The sequence below is a fragment of the Vidua chalybeata genome, chromosome 7 (assembly GCF_026979565.1).
Source record: "Vidua chalybeata isolate OUT-0048 chromosome 7, bVidCha1 merged haplotype, whole genome shotgun sequence".
Lineage (NCBI taxonomy): Eukaryota > Metazoa > Chordata > Aves > Passeriformes > Viduidae > Vidua > Vidua chalybeata.
The window spans coordinates 34,979,334-34,998,232 of NC_071536.1; the positions used below are offsets into that span (position 1 = coordinate 34,979,334).

The 18,899-nt window shown below is 38.7% G+C and overlaps 1 protein-coding gene across 1 annotated transcript in view; it reads left to right on the forward strand.

The window, feature by feature from the left end:
* ARHGAP15 (Rho GTPase activating protein 15) overlaps nucleotides 1-18,899 on the forward strand; it is a 320,977-nt gene that overhangs the window by 38,660 nt on the left and 263,418 nt on the right. The window contains exons 3-5 of the mRNA XM_053948319.1: nucleotides 8,061-8,135; nucleotides 11,286-11,347; nucleotides 12,602-12,689. Of these exons, the coding sequence (XP_053804294.1) occupies nucleotides 8,061-8,135; nucleotides 11,286-11,347; nucleotides 12,602-12,689 (225 nt within the window). The remainder of the gene's footprint in view (nucleotides 1-8,060; nucleotides 8,136-11,285; nucleotides 11,348-12,601; nucleotides 12,690-18,899) is intronic.

Below are 18,899 nucleotides of genomic sequence, written 5' to 3' on the forward strand. Positions count from 1 at the left end.
ATGGAGAGTATATTCTTACACAGGAATCCTTGCAAATTTTTTGTATCATTCCACTTTGCCTTTCCCCCCCCATGCACGTCCCCCCCCCCCCTTTCCATTCCTGGCACATATATGTCCACAGGTGTTATTAAGTGTAGGGTAGCATGTGGTGCCCATGCTTCAGTGCTATTGCAGAGGAAGGACTTCCTACAGGAAAAAAAATGATCACTTTCAGTATTTTGCAGGCTGCCCATCTAAGCCCATCATTGCCTGGCATCTACACACTAAGGGCAAGGATCCAGCGAACTTGTGAGTGGGCACCATGCCATCTGAACAGATGGGCATGGAAGTAGGCAGCCAGTAGACCATGTATGTGCATCAACTGTGGGTGTTGAGGGCAAGATTCCCAGTGGAGAATGTCCAAACAGCTGTCTGGCCTGAGCCAACATGCCTACGACCAAGCAAAAGTGCCATCCCTAAATCCTGCTGAGTTGGATTAACCTTCAAAAATAAAAATTGCTTCTGCAGTAGCATAAGGTGAGTTTTTGGCTTGTTTAAATCCGAGAGAAGGAATTAGGTAGGCAGGATAAAGCCATGTGCTAATGTGGGGTCCACTGGAGGGGACTGAGCATTTATCTAGGAATATTAATATTATTTTCTGTAAGGGTATTTATATGGCAAACAGCAATGGATGACTTGCAGGAGTGTGACATCAATGTTAATTATGCTTTTTTGTAAGACAGTCCTTTCAGGAGAGAGCTTTTGAGTGCATTTTGATTGTAGTGTATGTGCTGGATGTGATTTTGTAAAGGCAGTTCTTGTAGATGTTTTTGCACATTTACTTAGTAAGTTTTAATTATATTTTTTTTGCTTTCCTTTTACCCTGAGACTACAGTTCTGGGGTGCAATTTCAGGTCAGAGTTGCTGACACAGTTTGCTGTCACAGCTGAGTTCTCACATTTATTGTCTTTATTTTTCTAAGATCCAGAGGGGACATGAAAAGATAATCTATCATTACTCTATGTCTGTATTAACTTTGATTTTTACCTTTTGTAGCCATAACATCAAAGAGCAGTTTTGCAGACTTAGATGTCAGAGGCAAAGAACAGTGAAGCTCTGATAGTCATTGCATTTTTTTTCCTGCTGTTTTTCCTCCATATTTTCTCTACTATCGCTGCACTACTCATCTGTAATTTTACCAAATCACCTGCAATAATTTAGATAAATATATTAAGATATCACAGTGAACCAAAAGTAATGACTGTGTGATGAATAGAAAAATCAGAATAGGAAACTTATCAATACATTAGATTTCTTAATATACCTTTTTATGTATGGCTGGATGAATGCTGTCACAGTGTGTACCTTGCTGCATTTTGTTGCATATTACAGGCTGGAACAGAAAAGGCAAATAGAAATGTATCAGAAGTCCCACTTTTAATGTTCTTTCCTGGAATCGATGAGGATTGGATTTAATGCAATTAAAGCATATTGAAGCTTAGAGACCGGGTTCCAGTTTGATTTCCAGCTGGAAATCCTGCGGATTAGAGGCAGCACAGCTGTTGGTTCCTTTGTGATGGTTGGATCCCCAGGTACACGGATCCGAGTGACCCACAGTCAAATTTAGAGCAGCCCTAGGATTTCTTGAACACATATGGGTGGTAAGAACCTTTTGTAGCTGTCTCTTCTTCTACATAGGCTTTTGGCACTTCTCCTACTCCTGAAAATGCTAAAAATGAAGCCAACTACATCAGCTGGGACTCCCTCAAAGCAAGGATCAATTGGACAAATTTCAAAGGCCATTTGAGTGACTAGAGAGGAACAAAAGGGCTCCCACTCTAGGGAAAAATCTGCTCCTGGGAAACAGCAAGCCATTAATGGAGAAAAGAACCAGGGAAGGCTAATTCTTGGACTTAAAATATTAGCCCAAACTGGATACCCCAAATTTAGAACAACCCTCCAATAATTTGGGGAAAGAAGGCAACATAGTTTCAAACAAGCTCTGCTTTGTAATCATACTTCTGATTAATGATTCTCTGATCAGAGAGAATGAGCTCATCTTAACACTGAGCTGAAATTTAAACTAGGATCTGAGTAATTATTTTGCTCTTCTTTCATGAATGAAGATAAATGGAGATACTCCCCCAGCAGAGGCACCGTGGTGCTCGTCTACAGCAAGTCCTGAAGCCAGGGAGCAGCACGCCCACGTGGTTATATTGCCTTGATAAAAAATACCCACCTTCACAGGCTCGGATACAAAGGAGGACCCTCACACTGTGGGAAAGGTCTATAGGATTCTGATTTATAAGGGAGCAAGAGGTCAAGGGAAGCAAACCCATTATCATTATTTTCAGAGGCTCTGGAGAAGTGAGCTGAGTGTAGAGGGCAGTGTGCTCAAAGGGAGGCGTGCAGGGCGAAGGCAGCACAGTCCTGCTTGCTGCTTTTTCTCTTCCCCCTGCCGATTTCAGGCTGCAGATTCTGCTGAGAGTATGTCATATGTAACACAGGCCTGTGAGGACTGTGAAGTGGTTTTCTTATTAAATGATGCATGGAGAGATTATCTGGTCTGTAGCCAGCACACAAAAGCTCCATCCATGCAAGTTCCTATTCCTGAGCAAAGTGTTCGGTCACCTGCGTGGTAATGAGTTTTCAGGAGCCTGGGGATGGAGGGTGAGGAGCAGATCTGGGCTGGTGGGGGCAGGACTGAAACTGCATTTTGTGTCTCTTTCTCCTGCAAGCCTTGGAAAAAAGGCATGGAGACCTAATATCATATTATACTACCTTTTGTCTCATTGCATTTTTTTCCTGAAGAAACCTCTTAGAGACAAGGAAGGGGAAAAAAGAAAACATAAACCATGTGGTTCTTACATAATCCTCAGGAGGATGGTGTTAGGAGCAAGGCAGGAGTGCCAGTGGCTGTGGGCAGGGAGCCCACTGGGACATGGAGCTTTCCCCAGGGCTGGAAGGGGTCTTGTGCTGGGAGATGGCACAGCTCAAATGTGCTGGGAGCATCTGCAGCAGTGTGGGGGAGGAATGGGAGAGTTCACGCTGTTTCTTGACATCCTCCATCTCTTGATAATGGATAAAAATTCCTTATCTGCTGAAATGAAATTAATAGAATTGAATAGAGTCATAGAATAGTGTGTGGCTTGGAAGGTACCTTATATGCCATCCAGTGGCACCACCTGCCATGGGCTGGGACACCTTCCAGTATCCCAGGTTGCTCCAAGCCCTGTCCAACCTGGCCTTGGACACTTCCAGAGTTGGGGCAGCCACAGCTTCTGTGGGCATCCTGTGCCAGGGCCTCACCACCCTTGGGTAAGGGAAGGATTTCTTTCTGACCCATAATCTAACCCTGCCCTCTGTCACTTGGAAGGCCCTCACAATTTTCATGTCATGAAATGCCCTTGAAAACGACAAAGGGGCATCTCTGAGTGGGGAGGCCTGTGGGATTTTCTCAGTGCCTTTCACAGCTGACATGAAATCATATCATAACTCAGCTGTTTCCAAATAATTTCTGTAGATAACGATGGGCTTGCCATACTGCCCAAGATTGGATCTTGAAAACAAGTCACTTTTGAGCATGGCAGTGAGTGAAATGTTACAGGATTCTCCTTGCCATTGCATAGGTGTCTTTCAAGGGATGTGGCTATTAAGAAATGCTACAATAGATTTCTGTTAAGTTTCTTTATCTAAGCGATTATGAGCTGTCACTGCAGTTTGGGAGTGACTGGGAACGAAATGACCACAGACATCACTAAATCAGGTGTCACCCCTCCTTCTCTGTTGAGGGAATGGTTTCCACAAAAGTTTATGTGACTAGTTTGTACTTTTATTGCAAAACTCTCAAGCTGCCACCAGTAAGTTCGATCCTGTAAAGAATGGAGTGTTCTGGCCCTGATCCAGAAAAACACTTAAGGCCACTACAGAGTGCTTTGCTGGATTGGGTCCAGAACAGAGCATCAGGCAGCAGTAGGGCTCGACAGTAGGGGATTTCTCTCTTTTTTGGTTATTTATAAAGGAATCTCCACGTACATGGTTGCAGTGTCGGCAGGATGAAACAAAACAATAACTAGAGCCCTGGAAAGAAAGGTCAAACCATGAACAGCATGAAAGGATTTTGGTAGAAATCTATCAAGCCCTCCATGAGAACCTTCTCCTTGGCAGAGCAATACTGTGAATGATGGAGAAAACAGCAGGTAGACGCCAGTTTAGAGTTTCCCATCCAAAGCAGAGCTCTGTTGGACCAGGTGCTGCTTGTTTGAGAAAACTGTGTTTTTCCCAGGCTACTTGTAGGTGGTGTTTCTGGATAAATAGTCTGTGGTGAATAACTTACTTGACAATCTTGAAAGCCACCTAGAAAGGTCATACAATTATCTTAATTACTTAGGGATACAAGTAAATTCAGAATGACATTTCAGGAAATAATTAATTGTCTGTACTTTGCACTGGAGCAGCATTTTGAGTAATGCTGGTTGCTTTTGTTAGGTTTGGTTGAAATCAAAAAGAAGTCTGCTGCTTCTCGTTGACGAGATGAATTAGGTTAGAAATATGCCTGTAATGGGAAATAAAAAACAAATGGATCCTCCAAGTTTCTTTTTAAATCAATGCCACACTGTGTGAAGAGAGTAGTGCTGACTTAGCCATGATGAATCCCCACAGAAAGAGGGAGAATTTAAAGAACAAACGGGAACACAGAGAGAAATTAAATGAAACATCAGGTTCCTGTGTTTTACCTCCCTGTGCAAACAGCAGCTGTCAGATGGTTGTCCCTTCACACCGGGGTACCAGGCACACGGAATGGAGGCTTTGCCTTTGTGGGAAGGATGATGACGGATTAGTGCTTAGATGCTGAAATAACTCTGGTAGGAGATGGATCCCCTTTAGCTAAGGGAAGGGGGGGGGGGCAGCTCAGGCTGAATTTAACAAAACCAGACTTGCCCACAGAGTTGCAAGCGCTCGCAGAGTGGATTTTTAGTGCTGCAGGTGACATTGTTGCTGACTGAAGAATGTTCATCAAATCAGAAAACTGCTGATAAGCTGCCTTTCCCAAAAAGGGATCTCACGAACTTCTCCTGTAAATCTCTGCCTTTCATTGTACCCTGGGAGGTGAGGTAGAGGACTTGTGACAGATATTATTTAGGTTTTTCTTGAGTTTATTAGGCTAATCAAATGGAGCTATGGAGGGAAAAAAAGCCACCTCAACCTCTCTCCTTTTTGGCCTATCTATTAAAAACTGAATGAAAGAATGAAAATAACAGAGCCTACACCTCCCTCTGAATATTTTAGTACTTTATCAAAAATTGTGAGTAAATTGAAACATGGCCATCTTGGCTGCTGTCATCCAGGTTCTGCTGAGAACATTTTAACTTTCAACCATATTTATCTTAAGGGAAGTGATGTAACTAACCCATTCACTGATATTTGTAAAATATATTTAAAGACCAAATTTCTGTCAGCCCTGCTGGAATTTTATCAACTCAGTCTAAAAGAGTATATTTCCTCCGATGATACTGTTTCTTTTTTTCAAGTTGTTTAGATTAATTTTCTCTGAAGTTCTATTTCTAAACCAGAAGGCTGGTAGAAATCAGTAAGAACTTTATTGAAGTTCCATTAATTCCACTAGTGAGCCAAATATTTGGGGTTTTTTTCCAGAAAAGCTGGATCTTGGCTTACATAATTGTGGATTTTGGTTGTAGATCTCTAACTAGGTTCAGACTTTGCAGCTTCAGGACTTTGCATGAGATACTAGTGGGCTACCAAAAAGAAACACCTTTTTAGCAAAAGTATCAAATAATTGTGTAAGAGGTTTATTCTTTCCTTTGCCTTCATGCAGTTTTCCCTAACATTTCTTATTTGCATACACAAAGAGGTTTCTTAAAGGACATAGTACTATCCACACCTGGAATTTTATTTTCCTTAGTTGTTTCATATTTCCTGGAAATCCTGAATAGTGTCCTTTAATTACACTACCCCAACAATTTGCTAGGCCTACAAAAAGAGGACTTTCTACTCATTTCTTCATTCTGTTGTGGATGGATTTAGGGCTCCGGATAAATTCTTTTTTAGCAAGTATCAAACGTGAGCATTTCTTTTGCAAATACTCTGATCGCTGAACCAGAGAGCGGCCGAGAGCTCAGCTCGGTGCTCCACACTTCACAAAGTTGCACACAGGGCCCCCAACAGCCATGTGGGGCTCCTGGAGAGAGCAGCTGAATGTCAAAGCAGGCACTGTGGAGTGGTGGTGTGCCTTGTTATTTAATTTGGATGAGTGAAGAATATATTTGAGAAGCCATCGCCGGGCAATGCGTTCTGTCATATGTTAAGGAATAATTAGGATGTGGGGGATCTGGGTAAGAAAGAGTTCCTGTGATCTAGACCTGAATAGTTTAGCTATATGTCTTGGGCACTACAGAACCTTCAGAGTTGTCTAACAGTAAAGATAAAGAAAAAGATAAATGGAATTAATTTATTTTGAATTTATATACATGTCTCTGCCTGCATTAATATTAAGCTCCATCCAAAATCTAAATAGAAGGACTGTAATCTTAGAAGTTCTCTCAATAGCATCAGCAAATCATTCTTGTTTACCCTACATGCTAATAAAACAGGAACATGACACTCCTGAAAACAAGATTGCAAAATACAGAAAATGTGGTCTGACATTTTTTTTCTCCCCAAAGGAGGGACTGCCACTAACTAAAGTATTTCTTATGAAAGCTCGATTGCTTAAGATGCAGAATATTAAGAGAGAAAAACACTTTAGGACACAGCCATGTCACCAGCTGTTACTCACCCTTAATGAAATTGTTAAGTGATATTCTTCATAAATAGGTCAGAGAAACTTTTGAATTGTGAAGAATGTTTTATCTCTTTCTTTGAAATGTTTGTATTAAATTTAGAACTGGTAATTCATTAAGCTCATTAGCTCTGACTAGGAGAGTAGAGCAATATCTAGGATATAGATTTCAAGGCTTAAAAACCTTAGTGCTTACAAATAAACATGAAAGCAATGTGTGGAGAAAAAATATGGGATCATAATATGTTTAACTGTTTTTTGAGCGTGGCCCTCTGGATTAATTAAGAACATTTTCTATATTCAGACACTTGAATATAAACAGAATACATTATGACTTTTGGTTAACTCTCTTTTAATAGGGGAAAAGAGAATGCATTATGATGAATACAGTGGAAACTAGTTGAGACTATATTTTGTTGTTTGCTTTGTGACTTGAGCTAAAAGAGGAAATTATCACTGAATTTTACAGGATCTCAGCTCGTAATTATATATTTTTTGATTGATACTGAATTTAAACAATAAAAGTTTTATGTGTATATATTTGCACACACACTTGCACACACTTTTGAGTCATCTCGGTTTTTTTTGCAGATTTTCAAGGAAATAAAATGCCATTAAGCTCCGCCACATGCTTGATTTGTGAAGTAACTTTTATTTTGTTTTAATAGTTTCTGGTTTAAAGCAGTAATTTTTCAGAATTAAGTCACAGTTAATCAACTGTGTCTTCCTCAAAGAAAAGGGAGAATTGGAGGAAATGAAGGACTCAGTGTTCGAGAGCAATTGTAGAGTCAGAGTCCAGTATTGCTGTAACCTTTCAGAGATGGAGACTTTAGAAACAGCCTTTAAAGCAGTTTAAACTTGCTGGATCCTTGTGTGCTTGTGCCCAATTGTTTTCTGGTTTCTTCACTGACTTGCTTTTTGTGGCCTTGTGCTTATAGTCAGCAGCTTTCCTATTTCTCTGAAATGAGTTTAAGAGCACCTAAGCAATTAAACCAGTTTTGAGATTCCTAATGGGGAAAAAGTAAAACCACTGTAATTTAGGTTATTATTATCTGTTGATTAATTTTTAGATAAATTTGCCAATGTGACATCACACAGAAACACAATTATACCAGAGTTTTTTACCAGAGTATATCAACTGTACATTTTAAATACCCAGGGCCCAGAGAAACACCAGAAAGAAGCCCCAAACCTCCAACTTGCTGTGTGTGCCCTGTGGTCCATCTTTACCTGCATGTGTTTGAATCCTGTCTGAATGCAAATATTTCTTCTTCTTTTTCAGATAAATCGTCACAGAAGAAATCTTTCCCAACACAACTTGACTTTTGCAGACCTCATCAGTACCCAGGACCCCACGGTAAGAAACTGCTCTATAGAGCTGATAAATCACTCTGGTTATTTAAAGGGTTGATAACATAAATGTTGCACTTGCTTTACTAAAGAATGAATATATGAGGGTTTGGATGCCTCAAGATGTTAAGGGGTGTGATTAATCAATAAAAAGTATCATTTTAGAAGGTACAAAGTCATTTATATGGCTTGACTTTGCTGTTAATTCTGTTGTACTTGACTGAGGTTTCATCTATGTAAATATTCAGTACAAAGGAATGTGATGAAGTCTTTGTCCTCTCTTTGCCCTTATTACGGTGTTTTTAATATTAGTATTCATTTGTATAAGAAATATTATAATGCAATTAAAACCAGTAAATTCTTGATATTAGAAGGGGGAATGAGAAACATGTTTTTCTGCTAAAATAAAATGGATATGCAAATACAGATACATTAAAGAAAGTTTGGTATCAACAGTACTGTTACTTACACAAACTTTTAGGATTAGATACATTCACAAAGCTTGAATTCTGCTTAAGAAAATTATAAAACCTGTATGTGATACAATGATAATTACGTTTCCTTATAGTTTCTAACCATATTAGCTCATAACAATGACAGTCTTTTTTAATTCTTGTTTAGAAATTCAAATATTTACACTCTGTGCTCTCATCTGTACATTCTTCTAAAAACAATTTAAAAACAAGTCAACACAAACTCCACAAAATAATTCCATTTTCCTATTTCTATGCTAATTCTTCAGGGCATTTTGGGTCATTTTATCAACCTTCCACATGTTGAAAAGGTGCAGGAAGGGCAGCAGCTTAACAACAGATGATGATATTTATTGAGACAGAAACAGAATGTATCATTAGGATATATTTGGAATTCTTTTCAGTCCAATATCATCCATTTGCAGGAGTATTGCAAGATGATCCTGAGCTGTCCTAGAAGTGTTTTCTTGGAAGAAAAGTAGCACAGAAAAGGGGATATTAACAGATGTTAAACAAGGGGAATGCAGCACTCCGAACAAAAATTATAAAAATATTGGGGTCATCCTAGATATATTTTTATTTGACTTTGTGGTAGTTTTTCCATAATCCCATGCATGCCCTTTATATTAATTACAGAGAAAGCTGTGCACGTTATCAATTAGAGGAGGCCATGCTAATTTTAAGTACAGCACCTGTACTAATTCAATTAAAGCAATGTATGTGAAAGGAGTTTTCTTAGCACTGAGAGGGCTCATATTAACTGCAGCTCTTGTAGTTTTTTACTGTTCAGTTTTGAGCCATTTAATTTATAGCAAATGGTGGATTTGAGCTATGTAATTTGAGTCAGGATATTTTATATACCCAATATTTGTTAGTGGATTTGATATCCTCGCTGAAGACAATTATAAGGAAAATATGACTGAGCAGTAACATTTTCATCTGGAAGCACATCCACTTCTTAGCTTCCCAAAACTGACAACAAAGGTGATTCAGATCTGATGTTGAAAAATAATATTTTCCTTTAGACCTGGATTGGTTAAGATAGCAGTTTGGGAAAGTGGTTGGTAAAATTTGAAAACATGAGATTTGGGGTCCAATTCAGAGAAGCAATTAACAGTTTGAATCAAGAGCCAATGCTCCTCCCAGTTTCTGTTTCCAGATGGATAGAAATATTAAAAAGAATAACTTTTCTCATCCGATGTTTAGCATTTCTGGCCCTAGCTAACCACCAGAAGTTTTATTCCACAAAAAAGAAGGCTTAGAAGGGGAAGGAAAATATTGAAAACATAAAGTAAGGGGGGAAGAAAAATGGAGAAGTAGGTGGAGATGGGGATTAAACCTTATTTTAGCTCTGCTAGTTCACCCATCCATCACTAGATAAATAGTGACATAACTCTGCACAATAATCCCTGCCCAATTTCTCTCTGGGTTTTCTGTGGTAATGATATGCATGACAGGAATTTACATGAGATAAGTACAAATTACAGATGAAGCACATGCTGATCCTCCTGTACCCGTTTGAGAATGTCACTTAAATCACTGTCCATGGACCTACAGGCCCTTCCATAGGTACAAACTGATGTGTACACAGTATATATGTCACTACATGTTGTATATCAACCACAGCCAAAATCTGAGGAAATTGTGAAACATACCATGCTGTTAAAATAATGCTATTTTGTGCAGTCAAAATAACAGACATGTTTGATTTAAAAATCCTTATATGCCTGTTAAAGCATGTTTTATTGCTATTTAATGGCTTTGCAGACAGCAAAATTCTATTGACATTGTTATGAAATTGCCTTGTGATGCAATTTACTACAAAGACCATGTGGAGTTTCTAATATCCAAGTCGGGCACTGGCTCAGTAATGTTTGAAAGCAAAACCAGACTCCCTCTTAATCACAATTTTGTTTCTTTTTCCCATTACTGACACAGTTTAGACATCCTTAGTTGATGAGACCTGATGAGATGGAAGATCTTTGGGTTTGGGTGAAAAACAGCCATCTTGCTTTGTTCAGTTTTTAGCTTTTTAATGTAAATTTATATAGACAAGAATAACACCTATCCCAGCTGTATAATGGGATATTTCAGCTGATCAGAGAGCCAAGGGTCTGCCAGGGGGTCTGGCTCAAGGAGGGTGTTCAGAGAGGTGTAGAAGCACAAATTGAAATTAAAAAAAAAACCCAAAAGAGCAAGCCTAGGTCTTGCTTCTAATACACCAAAAATCAAGCACGGTTTTGGGACCCGACAATCAAGTGTCACATCTCCATACAGAGTCCTCAGTGTGCTGTGTCCCTCACAGCCAGTAATGAAGCTTAATATATAAACTGATATTTTAGCATTGCTTACCTGAAATGTATTTCAAATTCTCTTTTACTCATAGCTATAACTTTGCCTGCATTTACATAAATTTATTCTAAATAAATAGAATAAAATAAAGTAAAATAAAACTTCATTGGGTTTTTATTGTGCTTAATTTTGTGTAGAAGTTGACTTTAAGTGTTGTTTGAATATTGTTTGCAAATATTCAAAAGAATGGAACATATCAGAAAGAAGAGGTGATTAAACTGAGAATTAGTGGAAAGATGCTCCACACTAGAGAATCTTGATGCATGTGTTAAGAGGTTGTATTCAGCTGAATAAACAATGTGGTTATGACCATCTCTTTTTCTTTCTTGCAGGTAGTGGAGAAGGAAGGATATCTTCTAAAAGCAAAAATAGCAGATGGTGGCAAGAAATTAAGGTACAACATGAGAATGTGACACAGCCTAAAGGGGATCCAAGAGAGATGGAGAGGGACGTTGGACAAGGGCCTGGAATGACAGAAAAAGGGGGAATGGCTTCAAACTGATGTAGAGCAGGGTCAGATGGGATATTAGGAAGAAATTCTTGCCTGTAAAGGAGGTGAGGCCCTGGCACAGGTTGCCCAGAGAAGCTGTGGATGCCCCATTCTATCCCTAATTGGCACTGGATTTAAGATGTATTCCAAGATATATTACCATTGAATTCCTTGGTAATCCAAGGAATCCAGCCTATCCAACTCGTAGGAAAGTTTGTTTAAATCTGCACATAGCATGCTTGACCACTTACACCTTTGTGCACTTGCAAGACCTCTTTTAAATGGAAATTAAAAATAGAGAAAAATAATGAAGATCTGAAGTGGTGCTTACACTAGACAACTCATATTCACCAGGTGAAGCAGATCAATAGTGGGTTTATGAGCTTTCCTGTAAATATCAGATGTTATGACCCCTAAATTCAAAAGTTAAACTTGAGCTGTTGATCTAAAAATAGCTTTTGATCAGATCAGATTTATGATTATGTAGTGGTTTGAAACCTGTTATAGATAACATATGTAATAGCATTTTCCTCTGGGTTGAATATTATGTTTTTCTTTATCGGGGTCATTCTTTCACATATCCATGTGTATTTTTACTTCTCCCTAGCCCCAGCAGTTTATCAACTCTCTAGGGCTGTACTGTGAACTCCTGACATTCAATAGTTACTCAAACCTTGCTCAGATATTGTTCTTATCTTCCTTGCACTCGTGTAAACTTTTAATTTAGGGAAAGGAGACAGCTTTTGGGACCTTTCAAAATAGACCTGTTACTGAGCTCTGTGTAGTCAGATCAACATTTTTCCTTCTCAGTTTTATTTTAAGTATTAGGTACCAGAAGGGTACCAGCTATTTCAGAGTCCTCCATTTGTGAACTTTGAGCATGTGTGAATAATCCCACTGTCTTCATTTGACACCATGGGAAAAAAGAAACACAAATGGGCTTCAAAATGTGAATGAGGAGAAAGAAGCCCTTCAAGCTTTGATAGGTCATATTTTGGTTATAATTAGGGCGGTGCAGCTCCATCAGTGTTGATGGAAGATTGTTGACAATGTTGACTTTAGACCATTTTTGTTTCTGACATATATATATTAATATTTATTATGTTTTAATAATTAAAAACCAAGTCTACAAATGAAATATCTTTTACCTCCTTCAAGGAAAAATTGGTCCACCTCCTGGATTGTTCTCACTGCTCGGAAAATGGAATTCTACAAAGAATCCAAGCAGCCGGCACTGGCCAACCTGGTAGGCAATCAACCATCCAGTATCCTCAGTCTCCTGGCAACTATTATTTCAATATAAAAAGTTTGGTGTTTTACAGAAGACAAATTTAGACTGAGCTGGCAACTTCAAAGGTTTGAAAGCAGCTGAAGGAAAAATGCCTTGATAAACTCTTAATCAGATGTAGTGTATGTGAAGAAATAGGACACAGCATGTCCTTTATTAAGAGGTGCATTTTGAGAGTAATTGCAAAGTGAGACAAATAGTGAGTGACTACCCAGTAATGTGAAGGTAACACTTTAAATTAAGGTGCCACTTATAAATGCTTTATTCTTATTTATGAAAATGATCACTAAATGCAGCTACTTCCTCAAATAATGTATTATAAAGTATGTTATAAAATGCATTAGTAATAAATGCTGAACAGATGATGCGATGAGAATCTGTTGCAAAGGATATTGTGAGGCGTAAATTGTATTAAACCATGCATGTGCATCTTTAATACATGAATTTAAGTTGTTATCTACCATCCTATAAAGTGGTTTATACATTAATAAATAATAATAAATTATTTATAAGCGGCACCTTAATATAGGGTGTTACCAAAGCAGAAAACATTATAAGTTAGCAAAGTGATTTTTTATCGCAGTATAAATGTGACATCCACCATATCCCACTAACCTTCCTGAATATTTCTACGACTCCATCTAATGCAGCTAATGCGATTTCTGTAGCCTGTAGTTACTACAAAGTGAAATTTGCAGTACCTTTTTATTGTGCCCCAAGGAAAGGCCACCGATCTCCGTCTGGGGACAAGTGACAGCTCTGCTACGCGAGCGGTAGCGGCGCACGTCCCCTCAGTGCTGGGCACAGCCAAACCTCAGCGTGGGCAGCAAAAGGGAAATTTGGTGGCTCTGTGACACTGTGGGCAGTGAAGGGATGGGTTTGACAAAGCCCTGTTGTGAAAGGCTCTCAAGGCCTGATCGAACCTGCCAAATCTCATTGGCTTGATGGGTGGCCACAAAGGTGCTCTCTTTGGCAGGAGTCACAAACAATACGTTATTTTTCCTGTGGCAGGTGATGCAAACCATTCTTCTATAAAACCTAAATCTATCAATGCCACCTGTCATAACATCAGCCTTGAAGAGCACCTTTCCATGCCTTATATTTTTTGAGCTTTGTAGAAAAAGAACCCCAGAACTAAGAAAGGAAACAATACAAATAAATATAGGGTGAAATCTGGCACTTTCTGCTTGCATTTTTGCTAGTCCAGCTGGAAAATGCAACTTCTCTGCAGTCATGAAAACAGAAAAGCTTGAAATGTTTTTTCAGAATCACCTATTTTCTTTAAAGTTGACTTTTATATTATTAGGAAAAAGAAAAATGTCTAAGGTAACCTATTAGAACTATTATAATTTACTAAGTGTCTTACATGTCTGTCTGCTACCTCTTCCCTCTTTTTGGAAGTCTTTACCCAAATCTGAGGAGATAAATGAACTGGTGGAAATTTAACACACAGGAGGCTTGATTTTGCTCTGAGACTCCTCAACATGGTTAAAATCCCCATTAGCTCTTTAGGGATTTGGATACTAAACTAGACCTGCCTGGAGAATGGGGGTTTTGGCCCAGATCTCAAATGGTTTAACTAAAAAAGTGATGGTGGGTTATGAAACAGGACCTTCTGAGAGGTCAGTCCCTTTCCCTGAAGCCTCAGTCACCACCCGTGCTCATTTTATCAGTGAGAGAAAATCTTCTGCCTCCTGTGTTAGGAAGAACACAGACATATTGAACTTGTGTTTTTCTCATTCTGGGGACGAAAAAAAAAAGAGAAAAAAGAGGGGTTTTTTTGTTTGTTTTATTCCAAGCTAGATTTAAATGTTGGGGCTGTGAACTCAATGTTCACTAGGTGAGAAAAATCTGTTAAAGTTACATTTTCTGTCTGTTGCATAAAACTTAAATGCAACAGTAAATAAGCAAATTAGGTAAAGCTTGAAAACAACAAGAACTGTCAGTGTTTATAATCTTATAACTCAATTTCCTAAACTCAAATTTTGCATGTCAAAAAAAGCTAAACTGCCATGCTTATCTCATCTGATAAAGTAAACGCAGTGCTTATTTCCTTTGTGAACCACTTAACCAGATATAATTTTGGTACTGGAAAAGGACTAATACAAAAAAAGATTCATTAGAGGCCATTTGTTTGCTGATTTTATTTTTCCAGTTTTTTGTTTATTTTGGAAAAGGGGGAACTCAACCATTAATTAAATAATGTAAGAGAAGCTATGTTTATCCGTGATAGTATGAATTGTAACAAAGCATTTTTATTGTTAGGAAAATGATGCGACTTAACAAAAAGATTAAAGTTCCTTTGTATTTTAAAGATATTAATTCATTAATTATTAATTATTAAATACTGTACTTGGAGCAAAAATTTAGACTAAGGCAGCATCATTAAAAAAGAAATTTTTGTTAAACAAAACAAAGGCAAGCAGGAGAGAGGAATGAGAGCACCTCTAATACCTCTTGTCATGACAATGGGGCTAAATAGAATTTAGAGGTGAACTAAAACTCTATTTGTCTAAATCTTTAGTAATGTTTTAATCAAAGAATCTGGCAATATCTAAAAGGTTTTGCTGTTCCGGTGTATGACTGTAGGTGCAGGATTCACTGTGGCAACTTTGCTGTTGCTTTGCATGGAGAGGACTGGGATCCATTGTTTTGCTTTCTGGTGAAGTTGGTGACAAAATCTGGAATTATTGGAAGTAATAGAGCACAGCAATTAAAGCACACAGAGGAGAGATTCAGAAAATGAGATTGTTTACAAATACTACTGAAAATGCAAGTTTGCATCCCATGTAGCTAAATCATTAGCTTTTGCTGCTGCCTTGATCTTTTGTGCTCCTGGCTTTAATGCACTTTTTTTGTTGTCTTTTTTTTTTTTTTTCCTTTTTGTTTAACTATTCTTATGAATTTGACTGGCTCTTTATTTTAAATTAAGGACATTGTGATCTAAATGAATCACAGTTCCATTCTTCCTTACCAGCATTTAATTCTATCATCAGTTGGTCTTTCTGACCAAGAAAATGTAGTCAGTTTATTCCCTCAGATAGTTTATTCAACAGAGGTTGTTTTAACCTCAGGTTATTAGCCCATCTGCAGAGTAATTTAGTGAGTGAAAATGCTGCTGCAATCCATATTCATGTTTAGGAAGATTTCATCTTAGCAGACACTTGTATCAATTTACAGCATAACCCCCTGCAACAACATTGATATAACATAATTGCTCTGACTGCAGAGCACAAAGCAAGGACGTGGAGAGCTCAGGCTTCCCAGTCACCTCAACTTGCTCTCCCAGGGTCTCTGGGTGTTGCATAACCTGGGAAGCCAACTCTGTAGCAGGGAAATGTTTAGGCCAAAATGAATTTCCCTGAAGATTTCCAGGAGTTCTGATGGACTTCGGTGGGTGCTCCCCAGGTGTGCAGCTGAAGAGTGATGGGTGGTTTCAGGCTCAATGGATCTGAAAAGGGAGCTGGGGTTGTTTAGCCTGGAGAAAAGAAGACTCAAGGGTGACTTTATCACTCTCTAGAACTCCCTGAAAGGTGGCTGTGCTCAGGTGGGGTCGGTCTCTTTCCCCAGGCAGCACTGACAGAACCAGAGCACACAGTCTCAAGCTGCACCAAGTGAAATACAGGTTTGGATATTAGAAAAAAGTTTTTTATGGAAAGAGTGATAAAGTTCTGGAATGGCTGCCTGAGGAGGTGGTGGAGTCACCATCCCTGAATGTGTTTAAAAAAGCCTGGATGTGGCACTGGGTGCCAGGGTTTAGTTGAGGTGCTGGGGCTGGGTTGGACTCGATGATCTTGAAGGTCTCTTCCAACCCGATGATTCTGTGAATTATGTGAATGATTTAGCATGAAATTTTCATCAGAAGCTTCACATTTTATACCATACTCATGAGTTAATAGACACATTGTGGTCAGAACTGATAAATTCTCCAAAGGATAAGTTTCATAGAATCATAGAGTTTGGGTTGGAATGGACCTTAAATCATTTTGTTCCACTCCCCTGCTGTGGGGAGGGACACCTTCCACTGGACCCGGTTGCTCAATTCATATTTATTTCCCCCAGAGAAAGAGACTGACTCAAATAATTATTGCACATAGCAGAAGCCTGTTCATCTTTCCCACACCACAAGCCTGCATCCCATCCTTTCTGGAGAGGGACATGCACATGCTTGTACTTTTCTTCTGGTTGTTATAAAATCAGTGCTGTAAAAAAACCTCCAGAGTACTGCAAGAGCAGCAGAATTACATGGTGTGTTCACTGGGTGCACAGAAGGGTCCAGCTTCTTCTGTTGCATATATTTATGTACAATAATAGAAATTAGAGATACTACTGAGTTCACTATTCCATCTTCTTGCAACACCTCTCTAGGCTTGTCATTGCTTTTTCTCCCTTCAGTGTTCCATGGCAGTTTTTCTGAGGAAAGTATTCTGTAGCCCAGTAATGTTCACTATCAAAAAAACTGTTTCTGTTTCTTTGTCTACATGTTAATCTCTTCTTTTAATCTCATCATGTGTTTCCAAAATTTCTCAACTCTTTCTGCTGGTGGAATAAAGCTGCCCCTCTTTGTTAAAGTATTTTCCGACTCAAACTATCCATGTGGGTAATTTTTTTTCAAAGAAAGCAAGATTGCCCACTTTGAGAAGCCTGTCTTGTGTGTTCCTGATGGGTTGCAGAGCTGCCTGTGTGGTGCAGATCCGGGCATTGCATGGAGTCCTGGAGATGATCTAAGCCTCATAGCCCTATTTATAAAAGTATTGGAATACTGAGAACTCCTTCATTTCCTCTGCAATTTGAATATTTATTTGCATTAATATATCGGTGCTTGGGTTTTTTCCCAACTTCATAATTTTTGCCATGCAAATATTAGCTGACTAAATTTCCCAACATATTTTTTTTTTTTCAAAATCAAGTCTCAATGCTGCAGTTTTGATCTGCTATTAAAAAATTGGAAAGACTAAGCTCTTGTCAGAGGCCAGGCAGGAAATTTGAGGCAGAAGTGGGGAAAAAGAAATCCAAGTTCTTTTCTTCCAGTGGTTTAACCACAAGAACATCCTTCTGTTTTGAACAGTATATTTCTTCTATTAAAAATATTAATAATAATAAAAAAGGGAACAAAGGCACACAGGACTGTCAGTTTCAGTGGAGCTTAACCATCGTGGTTTTATGGTTTGGCAAATGGAGAACATAATTACTGTCCCAGTACTGAAAACTTCCAGACACTATGCCTGCAAATCACTTGACCAGGATCTCTTTGCTTCTTTTAACCTAAAGAGGTTCTTTTCCTCTCATCTCAAAGGCATCCTGAAGAACACACATATTTTAGCCTTTAATAATAACTTCAGAGAAATTCAGTGAGTAGTTTTTGGAGAGCTGAATCTGTGGCTGGTGCTGGACTGGCCACTCTTAACTCTATAAAGTCTGTTTTCTGTATCACTAATGACATTTTTAGGGTAACTATGGCTTAAGAGCAGCAGAGAAAACAGTTGCATCAAGCTGATTAATTAAATTATGTGGACATCACTCCATCCCCTACCCAAAAGGCAATTAGTGATGCTTTTTATTTTAACAGTAATATTTTTACTGTTGAGTAGGATGTGCAGCAACCCAATCTACAAAGCCTACTCTGAACTACACAGGCTTTGCCAGAACTGCTGCACAGGCAGTCCCTGGAGAAGGAGCTTCAATGGCAAATGGGGATTATTGTGCTTTACACCAACTCCCAGCAACGTAAATGATACAGGCAAACAAATCTGCTCTTTGAATTCCTTGCATCCATATGGAGGAGCAGGGAGGCAGAGCTGTGTCACTCCAGGATGCGTGGACTGACACTGAGAAGTATCAGCCCTTGTGCTGAGCTCTTTCTGGGTGTCACACATGCCCTCGAAGACTTTTCTTCTTTTTTTAGGAGCAAGAAATGATAATTTGTTTGGAGAAAGGAGATAGCTTGTCTTAGAGATACGATGTATGTTCTTGTCTAATTTCTGTCCTTTCCAGTTGCATCAGTTTAAATTTGCATTTGGAAAACCCACAAAATTTTTCCTTTAAACTCAATGACTCTTCAAGAGGTTTGGCAAAGTAAGCCTTGAAAATAGCTGGTCCTTGTGTCTGCATTTGTGTTTTGATCTACTATATGTTACACTAGACTGTTTTTTAAACCATTTAATTGTT